The sequence below is a fragment of the Capricornis sumatraensis genome, chromosome 3, assembly GCF_032405125.1.
Source record: "Capricornis sumatraensis isolate serow.1 chromosome 3, serow.2, whole genome shotgun sequence".
In the NCBI taxonomy this organism is placed as follows: Eukaryota; Metazoa; Chordata; class Mammalia; order Artiodactyla; family Bovidae; genus Capricornis; species Capricornis sumatraensis.
In genome coordinates this window covers 139312691-139329992 of record NC_091071.1, presented here as the reverse complement: position 1 = coordinate 139329992, position 17302 = coordinate 139312691, and the positions used below count along the sequence as shown (strand labels likewise).

The window sequence follows — 17302 nt, the reverse complement described above, 5'->3', positions numbered from 1 at the left end:
GAGGTAGGCTTCTCACTAATGCTATTACTGTTTGCTCTGGGTGGAAGACGTGCTGCAAGTAGGAAAGATTTCTTATACTTACCACATGGATGCCACAGTCACACTCCTCCCCAGCTTCTACGTATCCATTTCCACACTCTGTGGGCTCAAACAGCTGAAAGAGGTTAGAAAGGTAAAGGGAAAACATTTCAATTTATCACAGAAAATCAATTTTCCAATTAGGTTATATACACACCCTATAATCAGCTATCACAAGATATTCCTCCATGACCTACTGTTATGGCATCTTACAGATACATCTGTGTGAGAAACACTGTTCATTTATTAATAACACTTCTAAACAACATAGTTTAAATGGAGGTAATATCTCTTGGAGGATTGATTCTCTGGTGGTGGGCTCCAGAGATGACCTCTACCATAAGAGTTACTTTTTATAGAAATAAGCTGTCAAGGTGAATAGATCACTTTTCATATTTACTAATGGAGTTAAAATGCATCTCTAATAAGACTCACAGGTACCTAATTTGCTGACTTATATCCAGACAGCTGAGAAGATACAAAAACTGTCAAAAAGATAAAAAATGCTTCAGTCACAGCTAAAGGTGATATACGCCACCAGCTAAATGCAAATAAACTTAGGGAAAAATTGTTGCTGGAAATCCACGCCCATCACGTCACCGAAAAGAAAACTGCACCATCTGAACCATATTAGGAAAACATGTGGGCATATGCATACATTATAGAAATTTCTCAATCATTCCTGGAGTGACGGAAGAGCCAAGTTTCTAGAATAATCCACCCTCCTAATGCTATGAACTTGATTGCCAAATAAACTCTATTACAGATCAGTTATTGAGGCAGCTGTTTTTTTACGAGAAACATTTCCATTTCCCATTACCAGGGGCAAGATTTTTCTGTGTATGTCCACTATACTCAGGCGAAGACTGGAACAGGGCATTCCAATCCAAATGTTCAGAGCCATGTATCTGAGAGAGGAAGGACTGCCTCCCACTGAGTCCACCCAAGGAAGACCCGATCGTCCTTCTGCTTCCAGGAGGAACGCAGCTATAACAAGCAAGGAAGGTTTCCAGGATACTTGGGTGGGGCTTCCCCATGGGAAAATCCAATGACTCAAATCAACAGTCCTCATTTCTGTGATATTCTGGTCAGCAGAGAGGAGAAAAGAGAAAGGCAGACTGGAACATGATAGCTCTTTGTATCAGGCCTCCCACGTAAACTACTGCTGGATTTCATTCCTAGGGCTCTTCTTCCACCCAGAGACAGGTCACTGTTACAGAGCAGATGGCTAACATGACAGCTGAGAAGGTTCCCAGAGAGCAGAAAAGATGTCCATAGATAATGTGAAAATAACACGTAAAACATGCATATATATATATATATATATATATATACCCATTGACTATAACACTTGGGGAAAAGTCGGTTCTTTCATGCGTGTTAGTTGCTCAGTCGTGTCTGATTCTTTGCAACCCTGTGGACTATAGCCCACCAGGCTCCTTGTCCATGGAATTCTCCAGGCAAGAATATTGGAGTGGGTTGCCATTTACTTCTCCAGGGGATCCTCATGAATATATATATATACATCCGCTGACTGTAACATTTGGAAAAAAGTCCGTTCTTTCATACGTGCATATAAACCATCCCACTGTAATCCACAGGGGCTTTTAAAAAATTATTCCAATATGTCATTTAAAAAGACAGAATTCCATATTCACTAACTGCTAAAATTGAGGATATATAGGTAATTTTTTATATAGTTTCCAGCTTATTGGAATAATTTCCTTTCTACTCTCAGGCAATCTCAGAAATTTAATGATGGATCCTTATGCATTCACTAGAGCTCCTAGTATTTCCAAACAACTCAGTGTTGTTTCTTCAGGCGTGATGCTTATAATTAGCTGGTGAGCTGTAAGGCAGGTAAAATTAGCCATGTACTTTGCAATTCAGAAATGCCAGCAGCTCACATTAATTCATTATTACTCACTGCACCCGTTTTAAACACTCTGAAGCTTTCAAATTTCTGTTGCATTGAGATCAGTGCCATGAAAGGAAGGCGACTGAGTTTAATGATGCAAGGTCACTTTAAAATTCCTGTTTCTTTTTCTGCAGCCTTGCTGAGATTTTATACAGATGTCAGGCATCAGAGTATCAGCCTTAACTTGGCAGTATCACTTAATTATGGGGATGGGAATAAATTATTCTGTCAGTTATCCACATCAGTCACTGTTTTCTTTTTAAAAGCTAACATGATTTCACTGCTCTCTCAATTTGCAGAGCATTAAATATTTTGCAGAGCAATGGACTGTATTTGACTTATGATGTAGTGTCTTAAAAAGAAATATGAAATGTGCAGTGTTAGAATGTCTATGCCATCTGCTAATTTGCACCAGTCCTGTCTTTTTGCCTTTAAGCAACTTCGTTTGGAATGATTCTGCTATAGGTCTACAGTCCCAGATCTAAAAGCCCAGGAGCTTAAGAATTCCGGTATTGCTGAATTTTAGAAAAGAATGGTGCATTTACTATGTTCTGTAAAAGAGCCCAGAAAAGCCTGGTATACAGACTAGAATTGAACACATTAACATTTCTGCAGTAAGATTTATGAATATTTACACTATGAGGGTTAAATAAAATTTTTCAGTTCAGGACAAGTTTTACTGTCCACTATGTGTCCTATAAATTCATATAAAACATTTCCAATTTTCAGAGCTTTTGAATGAAGGAATTGTGGATAAGAGATTGTTGCATTGTACACATGAATAGTAATGAAATGCCACTGACAAATGGACCTTCTCAAGTAAAGAAATACATACACACAAATATGCATGTATGTTGGAGAAAGCGATGGCACCCCACTTCGGTACTCTTGCCTGGAAAACCCCATGGACAGAGGAGACTGCTAGGCTGTAGTCCATGGGGTTGCTAAGAGTCGGACATGGCTGAGCGACTTCACTTTCACTTTTCACTTTCATACATTGGAGAAGGAAATGGCAACCCACTCCAGTGTTCTTGCCTGGAGAATCCCAGGGACAGGGGAGCCTGGTGGGAGGTCGTCTATGGGGTCGCACAGAGTCGGACACGACTGAAGTGACTTAGCAGCATGCATGTATGTATGCACAAGATCCATAAATACTTTGGATCTTTTTTTTTTTTTGCTAATTGATATTAGCAATGCTTTCTCTCTGGGAGAATGGACCATTCCTTTCCTCCCCCCAAAAAAAGAAAGAAAGAAAATCCAAGAAATTATTTATACCCCTAGAGAAAATGTCAAAGGGAAACAGAATTTTTGTCAGAGTAATGGTAATTACTAAAGGAATATATCTTACTAAATTACTAAAGTAATATATCTTAATCTAACTCACTATCTCTTTGCAGCAGGATAAAGACCCTAACATGAGAACTTCAAGATATTTTAATTGAAGGACTGTCTGTCTGTTTTTTGGAGGGGAGGACTGAGAGGAGGTACAACCAGCGCTGAAACACCAGAGTTTTGAAACAGTGAAGCTGTGGTCTTGTTATTCACTGAAACAAGACTCACTCTTCAACACGATAAAGCCTTTTATAACTAAACATTAATCTGATTGGAAAGAAAACTGCTTTCCAAAACAAGTATCTGACATTTGGCATATTTCCACTGTTAAAAAAAAAGAAAAGAAAAGAAAAGGAGAAATAAGCACACTTTCTAAGTTACTAACCTTTGTTGGCCTGTTGAAAAGACAGGCTCCACCCCCTCTCAGTAAAAAGTCTCTATACTCCAAAATACTGCACTTTGAGAACTTTCTGGAATGAGATACCCTGAGAAAATAAAGAATCAATTATGTAAATAATTTACCCAAAACAGTCATCAAAGAAGAAAATTAAAACCCTTGAATTAGAACAAAATGATCACTCTGGATTCACGTGAAGTGAAGTAGCTCAGTTGTGTCCGACTCTGCGACCCAATGGACTGCAGCCTCCCAGGCTCCTCCGTCCATGGGATTTTCCAGGCAAGAGTACTGGAGTGGGTTGCCGTTTCCTTCTCCAGGGGATCTCCAAGACCTAGGGATTGAACCCGGGTCTCCCACGTTGCAGGCAGACGCTTTACCGCCTGAGCCACCAGGGAAGCCACCAGGGACTCACGTGATTCAGCACAAATTTCGACAAGGCACTTATGTTCAAACTGCCAAATAAGTGTGTGTGCTAGAGCCTGTAAAAATAGAAATCCAAAGGAAGTCACAGATTTGGGAGGCTAGGTTACAACCTCCTTAGCAGTCAAGCCCTTTTGCACTCAGACTTGATTTTTTGAAAAGTTCATCCCAAAACTTCATCTAGGCTGTAGAAATGTGGTCACTTTATTTTCTCTGTCTCAATAAAGATGGAGAAGGCAATGGCAACCACTCCAGTACTCTTGCCTGGAAAATCCCATAGACAGAGGAGCCTGGTAGGCTGCAGTCCATGGGGTTTCTGAGTCAGATATGACTGAGCGACTTCACTTTCACTTTTCACTTTCATGCATTGGAGAAGGAAATAGCAACCCACTCCAGTGTTCTTGCCTGGAGAATCCCATGGACACCGGAGCCTGGTGGGCTGCCGTCTATGGGGTCGCACAGAGTCGGACATGACTGATGCAACTTAGCACCAGCAGCCGTAAACATAGGGCTTCCTTGGTGGTGCTAGTGGTAAAAAAAAAAAACAACCCACCTTCCAATGCAGATGTAAGAGACGTGGTTTCAATCCCTGGATAAGGAAGATCCTTGGAGGAGGGCATGGCAACCTACTCCAGTATTCTTGCCTGAAGAATCACATGGACAGAGTAGCCTGGCAGGCTATAGTCCATGGGGTCACACAGAGTCGGACACGACTGAAGCATTTAGCACGCACATAGTAAAGATAAGCACTTCCTTTTTATTGCCTCTGAACTAAATAAAAGGAGCTTAGGAACCTACAAGATTTTACTTTGGAGGAGGGAATTGTGAGAGTCAATTGATTAAAGATATTACATTGCAGGCTTTAGCAACAGAACTGAAGTATACAAGGAAACCCTAAAGAGATGTTAGACTCTGTATGTTTTTATATGTATATATACACAATCAAACCAGAATTAAGGTTACGCTCCTTCTGAATTAGAATTAGGCAACAGCTCCTTATTCTCAACTTACTACTTGGTAATATCCATGATTTTGCAGGAAAATAATAACAAAAGGAATATAATATAATAACTTCTTTGTGAGTTAATTAACCAAATTTCTATCACTATGTCAGTACATGCTGTGGCTGTAGGGTATAGTTGTTAGTGTGTCCAGTTCTTTGAGACCCCATGTACTCTAGCCTGCCATGTTCCTCTGTCCATAGGCCAGGCAAGAATACTGGAATGGGTTGCCATTTCCTTCTCCAGGGGATCTTCCTGACCCAGGGATCAAACCCATGTCTCCTGCTTGACAGGTGGATTCTTTACCACTGAGCCACATGGGAAGCCCATCAGAAAATACATATTAAGTTTAAATAGTTTTATTATATCCTATGGAGAGTCAGTCTAAAAATTCATTTAGAAATTGGAAGTTCAGAAGACCTCTCTTGATAGGACCAATATTATGAATGGTGTTACCTCAAAAAAGCCTGATTAAGCAACAATGTTGCAAAACTATGATACAATAAAAAGGGAAGCATCAAAGTTAACAGTCAAGTTTGAGCTAATTTCTAGAAACATGCGCCCTAGAGTAGCAGGCATAATGGCTGAGTCTCTCTTCAAGCCTTCATGCTCACACACCTTGTGTTCCCCTGAGCTGGACTCCTGGTGGGGAAATAAGGAAGGGACTCTGTAAAAGTAGGTCAGGGAGGGGGCAGGACCAGAAACGGTGATGTGTTGAGCAGATGTCTGACATGGGCACAGGAAGTGGGAGAGAAATGAGTGAGGAACTTCTATTTATAGGGAGGGGACTCTAGCTTAGGAGGCCTTGGGCAGTGGCTGCGATGGGGCAGAGGTCCCTGGGAAAGATTGTGTTTCTAGGCCTTGGTTCACAGATGTACTAGCAGCCCAGAGACAGCTGCTCTAGTTTCCAAAGAGGAGTTAGGTGAGGAAATGTTTAAATGCCTATCAATAGAAGACTACCTAATTTAGTCGTGATAAATCTATCTCAATTCTTTTAAGTCTTATTGATTATGTAAGGAATACAGTACAATTTTATTACAGTAAACATGTCTATTTATGAGTTCCTTAAAATATAAATTGTTGACTAAATGGGTTTTCACTGACAGTTAGACAACCAGCTTTTATCCTAAGTGTACTAAAAAATTAATGCAACCACTAAACTTAGAAGCACTTAATCATGTGCTTCCTTTAACGGTTAATAGAAGTAGAAGCAGTTACTTTATTTTACTTTTATTACCAACTTTAAATAAAAACCTCAAAGTACAAGGTGAACCTGCTATTTCATTTTTTTTAAATATCAGATAATGAATTATTGAATTTATTTTAAGGCTTAGCTTAACAGACCAGCATCTGAGAGACTGTAGCTGATAATAGATACCAATTTCAGTAATACATCACATGCAGGTACAATGAAAATTTACCCTGTTTCTTCCATGATGCAGCCACCCCAGGACTCTGTGCAGTCACATTCTAGTCCAGTGAAACAATACAAAGCAATGGAAGAAAAGGGAAACAACAAAAGTCACATCTTTAATTTGCATCATAGCTCTTAAAATAAATTCCTTATTACCAATTCCATGTCAAATGGGTACAGAACATGATGTCTCACCAAACAAAACCTATTTCTTTCTCTTTTTTTGGTTGGAAAGGAAAGGTTGCTTTAATCAGGAAGCCAGACACTTGGGGAGAAGGCAGACTCATGTCTCAAACCAACTCTGAAGATTCTGCTTGGCCATGGCAGTTTTTTAAGGGAAAAAGGAGAAAAAATTTCAGTGAGTTCTGAGGGCAAGAGGTTGGATTCTGCATTGTTTCCCATTGTGTGCAAATTGCCTGACTCCTCCTGATCTTTCTTCAGATGCTATCTTGCCCAGCTGATTTGCCTGCAGGATTGCTAAGGGGCTGCTAGGGGTAGAGAGCTAGTCATTTTTTAACTCCTTAATTATTCATTGCTAACTTCTTTAATCTAGGAAAAGAATCAACAGCAAAACCTATTTCATTTAAATTAATATTTCTTTTTCCTTTCCAACAAGTATAGCTTGCCTCCTAAGACAACAACTCCAAGAAATAAAATTGTGCCTCTCTTCATTTTTGTACCTCAGAGAATTCAATTCAGTTTCTAGTTTAAGGTTTAATGGAAAGTACTGTGGTCCAGGGTAGGCTTTACAAACTAGTGTTCTAGTCCAAGTTCTATCTGATGAGAGTTTCATAGGCAAGTGACTTAACATTTCTTGGGTCTCAGGATTTCCACCTCTAAAATGGGAAGGTATCTCTGTGCCCATCTCCCAGAATGGTTCTGGGGCTCACATGAGATGGTAGCCTACGTGTTCTCTGGGAACTACAAAGCTCTGCTGCACAATTCAATGAGTCCTCACTGAAGTCCTGCTAACAGAGCACACTGGACATTAGAGAAGAGAATTCAATCCGCTATAGTCAAAGCGAGGATCAGCAAGAGGCTTGAAGAACACTAAGCTAAAACATACAGTAAAAGAGAGCAATCTAAAATAGAAATGTCAAATCATCTAAATTAAATAACAATCATAAACTTAACACAGATACCACAGATGGACATATGGACAGTGTGACAGGCTAGACTTTTCATTCATTTTTTTCTATTCTCTTTGCTGTGATAGACAAAGATATTTTTAAAGACTTCCAAATGGATTTTTAAAAATTCACAATTCAGAACTAATCTATCTGAACAAACAATTCACAAAGGAATAAAGAATTTTAGAAAGGAAGGAACTATGCCTAGTATTAGTAATGAACCCTATTGCTCACCCTTCTCCATCATATGACTCAGTAAGATCTCTTAGCTGCCCCCAGCACTGGCTTCTTCTTGGTTCCAGGTTTCTCAAACAAGGTCATAAACCTGGGTCCTACTCCTTCTGATTTTCGGGCATTGATGCCAGCCAGTGAAACCTGAACCACCTCCTTTAATGCGTACTCTGGGAAAGCAAACACTCTGAGCAAGAAATTAACAGATGAAAGTTTGTGGAGATTTGCTAAATGCCACCAAACTTAATGTACCCATAAAGTGATGACCTAATAGGCCCTTAAAGGGAATCAAGACACCCTGGATATAGATTTTATTTCAAGTTTCCATAACACTATCCATTAATGACAATTATTTGATAGTAGTCAAAAAAGGTATAAAGCATAGGATAATGTTAAGGTAGATATTTATCCTTTTCTTCTTTGGGGAGGGGGTGGAGGACACCTTTATCCCTAGCATCTGATATTTTCACAGAGGAGAGTAGATTTCCAGTTGATTCCTAGGTAACAGACTAGTTGGAGTGAACACCTCAGTCTTTTTTCCCACGGGATCACATCATGGGCTTCCTAGGCACTTTGGCCTTCTGCCACAAAAGTGTATTATTAATAGAAATTATATTTTACTATTGTATTGCTATAAAGAGGAATATAATCCAAGCTGGATTTTATACTAATTTTAAAAGAAATTTAAAATGTTCAAGGACCCCCCCCCCCCTCAAATTACTGTGGGCCTTTAACACCTCACCTCTAGAATCTCAGACTTGTCTTTCCATCTGCCTCTCCTCTGGCTAATGAGGAAAGTGATATCCAGTAGTCGCTGGCTGTGTTTTCCTACAGGATGGGATTTGTGGCTGTTTCTACTCCATTGAGGCCCTGCCAGCTCAGTAGAGAGGAGTGTTATCTTCTCTCACCTGCCCCCAGGATGGGATGCCTATACGGGAAGCTTCTCTAATGTTAATGATGGTACTATGTTGGTAAATTTCATTAGGGTTTAAGCTCCTTTTAATTCCAGATCTTTTTTCTGATCCAGCTGAACTTGTGATGGAGCTCCACTGACATCTTGTGTCTGTATTCAACTGATTAGACCCTGTGGCTGAGTATTCACCTCTAAGTACCCCAACATTCTGCAGTATGAGAAAGAGCTGATCATCCTGAGAAAGGATGATTTTACAGACTTTGAAAGGGACATTTCTCCAACCCACACAAATTAAGAGTTATCTTAAATTACTCATTTTATCATTTGTTTAGGGGAAGGAGATATACCACAGTTAAGCTACTATGACTTAGGAATGAAAAATATTTCTTTTTTGACCGGACATGCATTATACAGACAGAATGGCACATGAAAGTAAGAAGGTCAATGTACATACTTGGCTTTCTGCTAGAAGGTTCCCATTGGATTCCAAGGTTTTGAGCCAGGCTCTGCGATAATACTTGTGCCACTGCCATTGGAAGACCATACTGTTTTTCAGAGTTGAAAGTGTGTGGGAAACATTTGAGAGAGGGCACAAAGCTAGTTATTATTTCTTAATCATTACCACATATCTTCTCAGTCCCCTAAGTAGAGCCTCACAGCATCAAAAGACGGCATATGCTTCTTATCACTTCTTCCTTGCAACTGGGCCCAAGAAGCAGAAAGCCTCTCTCACTATGTGGCATCTCTCAGAACTTGATGTTTTCACATGGAAACATAAAATCATAAAAGGCTGTGCCCCATTTCACTTCATACCAAACCGAGAATAAATTCAACTTACTACAAATCTGTCAAGAGAAGTCTCCACTGAATGATGGCTACTGGGATAATCTAGTACCATTATATATTCAGGAACTGACCAAGGTTTAGATTTAGTTGGTTCTACTTGGAGGGTGTGTTAAACCTAACATGGGCAGAAGAGCAGATAATTCTTTAAAAAGTCATAACAGAAGGATTAACAAGATTATAAAAACTTATCTATAGAGGCCAAGAAATTTCTGGGCCAATCTTCAGTTTGCATCTGCCTGATAAATAGGAAAAATTATCATTATGATATGAAACAATAGCTCTTTTCTGACACCAAAGATCACTTTGGGTTCTATTTACTAATACAAACCACTTACACTATATTCTCAATGTCATTATCATTCTAAACAGGCCTGAGAAGGGTTGTAAACTAGGCCACAGGGAAGAAAGAAATCAGATGCACAGATAAAGCTCTACTTTAGGAAAATTGATAACATTTACCTCATTCACACCAACTCCCCTTGTGCGAGAACAGACACCTCCAAAGTAACTCAGGCTGCTCCTCTTATAGTGGAATGTCACACGCCTTAGGAAAAATAAGTGCTATTAGGAAACCAATGTAGTAACCATTATATTTAAATTTTATTCCATTAATATTCCAATTAATTCCATTAATTTCAACTTTATTCTATTAATATTCAATTTCAATACATCTATTCTCCTACACTGAATACTCCAAACCAACCTTCCTTCAGGAAGCCAAAAACTACATTTTAAATACTTCTAAATGCATGTTATCATAAATACCTTTAATGTTATGTTAAATAATCTCAATTGAGTCTAAATCAATTGAGCACCTAAGCACCACACACTGGCACAGAAATTGAGGCACAAAGATAAAGAGACCACAGTCCTTGATTTTTTTAGTAGAGACTACCTAGTAGTTATACAAAATATTGACAATTGTAAATTGCTGATTAAATACTGAGAGAAAAGCAAAGAATAACAGGAGAGAATAAAGAAGGAAGAAGGACTTCAGTTAGTTTGATCCCAGGACAGAACCTTAGAGGACTGTCTGAAAACAGCTTAACCACCAGTGGGGAAGTGAACAACTTATCAGAAGTAAACAAGATATCCCCTTTCTTTAGTGATGGAACATCAATTTTACTCAATAGTTCATTTCAAAGGACTATCTTGCCTAGACTCTCTTACAGCTCATTGTGGCCACTGTGATAAAGATCTAGTAGATGATTTGTTGATGAAATTGATACATGCATGTTTTCAGGAAATCTACTACAATGGGTTAGCTGGAGGGAGGGTCCTTTCACACTTCTCCCTGCCTGGCATTCCTATTGCCTGTGATGAAGGCTGGAGTGTCAGCAGCTATCTTGAGTCATGAGTTGACCTTGAGGATGGAAGGTCTGAAAGGAGGGAAGTGCTCTAAAAGTAGATTTCATGACTGGGGAACCACTGTTTCAACACCGGGCAGCCTACTTCTGTGCTTCTTAGGTAACAGAGGAATCAACCTCAATCTTGTTCAGGATGGATTTACTAATATATAACCTAACTGCTAACAATAAAGGGATAGAGATCAATATCAAGCCAAGGGCTGGGAATACATACGAAATGAGATGCACAGCATCAGCATGCTGTCTGATACGCTGTCGGTATTTGGAGAATTCATGGAGCATCTGCACAAGGTTGGTGGTGATGTCAATGTGATCCCTCTCGGTCCAGGTCTCTACAGCCACCAGGACAACCCTGGTGTTAAGCTGCTCCTTGTAAATCTGAGGGTAGACAACAGGACAGGTGCAGGAGGAAAACACTGGGTCAAACATGCACAATCAGTGATTCAGAGTCAGCGGAGGGACAGGAGGGGAGGTGAGAGGAGAACACGAGGTCAGAATTAGCTCCTCAGAGAGAATCTTCTTTTCCTTTCTCTTTTTCAAGAGCAAAAAAAAAAGAACGGAAGAACAGTCACAAAGTTCAGCCTCTTGGACAAAGTTACTTCAATCCCCAGTCAGCACTTTTAGTAGCCAGCATCTCTCTAGGGCATCACAGTCCTAAAGTATGGATGTAAATTTAAATCAAGGTTCAGCAAAATCACCCTTCCAAACCTCAGGGAATAACAGGCTGGAGTCTGATACACTCGCTCTGAGTACGTGTGATATGATCAGTTATTCCTGCAGGATTGGAACAGATTACTAAATCCTTGGACAAGCATTAACACCAAGGTTGGCTTATCCTTGGAATCCTTGTTATATGAAAAGTAAAATAACACCGGAAGAGAAACACCAATTTGAGGCCAAAAAGAAGGAAGAGCAGACTTATATTACCGATGTACCTCTCACTACAGGGTGACATCACTCACAATATTTAAATTGTAACTTTCTGCTCTTTCTCTCCTTTTGGCCCAGTAGTTAAAAAATTCACTTATGTAAGCAATTTTGACGAATGTTTTGTCCTATTTTCAAGCTAATTAAGAAAACAACGGATGACTTTAGAACATACTGAAGAAAGGAAACACCATCATATCTAAATTAATCTGACACTATAATGATTATACAACAAGAAGTGAGTTAAATGTAATGTCTTTGAAAAAATAGTTGGTTGACTTCAGAACCTTGTATAACTCAAAATAAAAATGACACATTGCAAGATGTGATTCTATTCAATCATGGTGAAATGACAAACACTAAGATTCCACCAAGTAAATAGATAGGGCATGGGAAAAGTGAGGTTTAATATTCTCTTTTTCACATCCACTTATACTTATCCTCTGAGAAGACTGACAAGGGCTGAAATTAAAGAAAATTAATAAACCCAGTGATAACTGGCTTTCAGAATTTCAATCTTAACTCTATGTGACATTCTCTTACCCTCTACCCATATTATTCTGTTCAACCATTCCTGTGCTAAGTTGCTTCAGTTTTGTCTGACTCTTTGCAACTCTATGGACTGTAGCCCACCAGGCTTTTCTGTCCATGGAATTCTCCAGAAAAGAATACTGGAGTGGGTTGCCGTTTCCTACTAAGGGGATCTTCCCGACCCAGAGATTGAACCTGGGTCTCTGCAGCTTCTGTATTGCAGGTGGATTCCTTACTGCTGAGCCACCAGGAAAGCCCAGCTGTGCCTACTAGGTACTATATGAGTGTTTAGATGATTAGAGGCTTTTGGACTGTTTAAATTTAAGGCAAAAAAGAAGGCAGTTCTTTGGAAAAAATTAGTATCATTTAGATATTAAGCAATTTATAATGTTTTTTCCCAGTTAAGAGGGAATATACAATAAATATTGGATAAATATATATATATAGCTTGCAAAACAGAACTTTACATTAGAATATATACAAAATGTTATGTTGTTTATTTATGACTATTCAAATTGAATTATTTATTGGAACAGAATGAATAATATTCACACTTATGGATTTACTATCAGAATGAGAAAAGAAAAAAAATGTCAGTATGAATGATTTAGGGATTAAAAGCCTTTTTTAAGAAGATATATATTTTACTTTTAAATTAGCTCTATTTGAAAACTGCACTTAACTTTGTCATCTAGAAATACAGTCTGAAGCATTCTCATAGGAACACTAAGAAAATAAATTTGGATTCTTTTAAAAAAAATTTTGTACTGCCTATATTCACCAAACATAATCCACCTCAATCTATAATTTTTTTCTGCCATATATTTAAGATGATAAGCTCAGCTGATTATTATTAACAAAGCCTCACTTGCCAAGTTTAATTTACACTCTGTTCTGTAGCTAATTTTCTCTATGTTTTGTCCTCCATAGACTCTGGTGAAAATAATATCCAGATACCACCCAGAAGCAACATTAATGCAACTTTGGGATCCCAAGAATAACTAACTCAACAATCCTCTGAAACTCTGATAACACTGTTCTTTGTGATTCAGACCAGTCTCTAATTTCTTAGCCAGATGAGCTTAAGGATAGTGTTTTTACTTTTGTCCCAGAAACAACTAAAGCAACAAGTAAATAATGGATATATAAACCATTCCATCTTGGAAAAACAGGTTCAAGAAAACCAGGATACTTACAGAATCCACAAGGTTGACCACAGACTTTGCAAAGTTGTTCGCATGTGCGAGAGAAGAACGACACTTCTTGTACTGGGGTCAGGAGGAGGGGGCGCAGCAGGGGGAGGGGAGACAAAGACCAGTCACTGTCAAACCATAATTTAATGACATATTTTCAAAATTCCACAAAAACAGAAATCTGACAGCAAGAGTAGAAATGGGAATTAAAAATACCAAATTCAGTTTGTGCTGTGTTTGGACACAGCAGTGTTCTTATTTTCTTTCTCTGTTAAGCAGAAAGAGTATAACTGTCTAAAATACCCATGATAAAACCAACACAACATTGTAAAGCAGTTATCCTCCAATTTTAAAAATTAATTATTAAATTAATAATTTTAAATTAATTATTTTAATTTAAAAAAATACCCATGATGTTCTGGATAATGGGGAGAGCCAAGTGATTCTGTGTGAGAAACTTCACATTTGAGCAGCAAGCTGCTAATCACTCTCGATGTCTAACAAATGCAATCCTTTTTAAATTTGTTACTTGACTTTACCAGTTTATCAAGAGTGTAGACCAAGAAATTTAATCCCTACAGGACACCCTTCTCACTTGAATTCAAGCTCATACAAAGATCAAGATTTCTTAGGCAACACTTTAGATTCAGTCCACACTATGGACTACATCTGTCATACATTTTAGTATATCTTTTCAGAAGAATACCTCCTCCAAACGAAGCCTTTTGTTTTTGACAGCTCAGAAGTCAAAGAAGAGATGAAAAGTATACATGAAATGTGCCAACAGTATGGTTGTTTATGGTTATTTATGACTATTTAAGGAAATAAAGTAAATTAATAGAATAATTACATAACATCTGAAGGGCTACAGTGTTAGTAAGGAGTTCTTAGCTTAATATGGCTTTGAGACGACATTTACCACAGGGGGATTATGCCTTCTGTTGAAGAAAAAGAAAAACATTTTTAAAACTACCAAATAAGATATGGACCATATCTTTAAAATTTGACTTCAATTATAATTATTAAAAAATGCACTTTTCATAATAGTCTTTTTTTTCTCCTTTGTCCATTTTCACACTATAAATTTGTCAGAACCCCTTTATTTCATTCTCTTTAATCCTGTTACTATATTTTTAAAATGAAGAGTATGTCTTAATGCTTATATATCTGATATAAAATTTTTATAATACTGAGCATACTGACAACCCATAACAAATGTGCAATAAATTAGTATTGTGTTATTAGGAGCATCATTAATTTATGGCTATTTATATTTATAACATTTGCTATGCTGTGAATATTTGTGTGCTCCACAAATTTGTGCTAAAATTCCAAACTCCAAAATGATGGTATTAGGTAGAACCTTTGACCAGTAGTTAAGTTATGAGGATGGGGTCTTCATGAATGGGATTAGTGCCTTATAAAAAAAAGTATCTAAAGATATCCCTAGTCCCTTCCATCATGTGAGGACACAGAGAGATATTTTAACAGGTGTTTTTAAACTTAACACAAAGAAACTGCTGCAAAGAGCTCAGCATTTTAAGTTGCCTAGCAAATTACACAAGCTGAAAATTTTCAAAAATATATTTAAAAGTAAAAGCAAAAGTCTCAACATTAAGTCTCTTGTGGGTGATGAAATATTTGGAAACTGGATAGAGGTAATGGATGTAAAACTAAATGTCACTGAGTTGTACACTTAAAAAAAGTCCTGACACTAAGAAGCACTTATAAAAAAAGAAAGGGAAAAAAGTATTAGTTGACATCTATTCTAGGGCAATGGTGTAACACACCTATTCAAATGAATTTGTTTTGCTTCTGAACATTAATTTGTCCTTTTGGGAAATGTTTTTTTATAGTATAATGAACACGGAAAGTATGACTTGCAAGTTAAAAAATGAGAACTTCGAAAGTCTATCAGAATGTGATGTTTTCATTTATTTCATATTTGTAACTTCCACCTCTTTCTTTTTAGAAAGATCACTCTGCCTGCTATAAGGGGAGGGAATTAGAGAGGGTCAAGAATGGAAGAGAGATCTGTTGGGAAAATATGGTAATAGTCCAGGTTAAAAAACAATGAAGACAGGACACCTGTATAGGATGTGGAAGTTAAGGAAAGAGAGTAAAAGATTTCTCCGAGGTTTTGAACTGGAATAGCTGGGGTGGAGGCAGGAGTGTGCCATTTAAAATGATGAGAAAGACTAGGGGAAAAGCCATTTAGGACTAAGGAACCAAGAGTTCTGATTTATAAATGTTACATGTGAGATGTCTACCTAATATTGAAGTAGGCAGTCAGTTATATTAATAGAACTATGGAACTCAGCAGGTTAGAGTATAAAGTTGAGAGTGATGAATTTAAGTCATGATATAATTTAAAAACTTAGGACTGGAAGTGGTCACTTGAGGGAGAGTTATAGAAAGAAAAGAGAGCCCAAATCAAGCTATGGGGCATTCTCAAAATTCTAAAGGCCAAACATAAAAGTCTAAGAAGAAAATGGACAATGATGTGAGACAGCTATTGTGTCATAGAAGCAGAAAGATGAATACAATATTTCAAATAGGGAAGAATAACCAACTTATCCAATGCTGCTGAGAAGACAAGTATGACAAGGAAAAAGAGTGACCACTAGGTTTATTCACTTGAAATTCCATATAATTGAGTACCTAGGATTTACTAGGATCTATGATTAGTGTTTCCCCTACAACAAATATTGCCCCTCCTCAGTGAGGTAAGTTTTATTATCCCCATTTATAAATGTGGAAAGTGAGGCTCAGAGAGGATAATTAATTATCCAAGATCAAACAGCTGGAATTCAATGCTTACTCTGGGTCGACATAAGAGATAAACTTGTTAACAAGTAATATAAAATAGTTTATGTACATGCTTAATAAATCATGATCATTGATGAAAAATCATAATTTGTTGGGGTACCTATAAAATATGTGTGTGTGTGTGTGCTAAGTCACTTCAGTCGTGTCTGACTCTTGGCAATAGTATGGCCTGTAGTCCATGGTTTTCTCCAGCCAAGAATACTGGAGTGGGGGACTTCCCTGGCAGTACAGTGGTTAAGATTCCTGGCTTTCACTATGGGGGCACGAGTTTGATCCCTGGTTGGGGAATCAAGCTCCCACATGCCACAGCCTATGGCCAAAACAAAAAAATACTAAAGTGGGTTGCCATGCTCTCCTCCAGGGATTCTTCCTGACCCAGAGATCAAACCCACATCTCTATGTCTCCTGCACTGGCAGGTGGATTCTTTACCACTAGTGTCACCTGGGAAGCTCCATAAAATATAGTGGCTTTTAAATAAGGAAAACCACAAGAGGTTTAAATTGAAATATATGAGTTATCATTACATATTTTCACCTATTGACTTATACATAAAGATATAGTAACAAGGTAGAAAAACATTTGTTTTTCATGCACTTTAAAATATTTCAATTAGTTTTCTAATAGAAAAAGGTGTTTAATATTTACATTAATATTTAGCTTAAGCAGCTCAAAGAAATGTTTGCAGACCCCTATCAAGGCTATAATTGGCTCACAAATTAGACTCCGCCAGCCTGCTGCTAAAATGGTTTACACAAAATTGAGAGATTTTTTTCT

General features: G+C 37.9%; 1 protein-coding gene across 1 annotated transcript in view; it reads right to left on the bottom strand.

Moving 5' to 3' along the window:
• ADAM23 (ADAM metallopeptidase domain 23) overlaps positions 1-17302 on the bottom strand; it is a 186275-nt gene that overhangs the window by 41006 nt on the left and 127967 nt on the right. Inside the window, exons 10-16 of the mRNA XM_068968677.1 lie at positions 13702-13773; positions 11262-11425; positions 10140-10224; positions 9289-9379; positions 6568-6616; positions 3714-3813; positions 83-154 (exon numbers count right to left, since the gene is read on the bottom strand). Coding sequence (XP_068824778.1) covers positions 83-154; positions 3714-3813; positions 6568-6616; positions 9289-9379; positions 10140-10224; positions 11262-11425; positions 13702-13773 — 633 coding nt within the window. The remainder of the gene's footprint in view (positions 1-82; positions 155-3713; positions 3814-6567; positions 6617-9288; positions 9380-10139; positions 10225-11261; positions 11426-13701; positions 13774-17302) is intronic.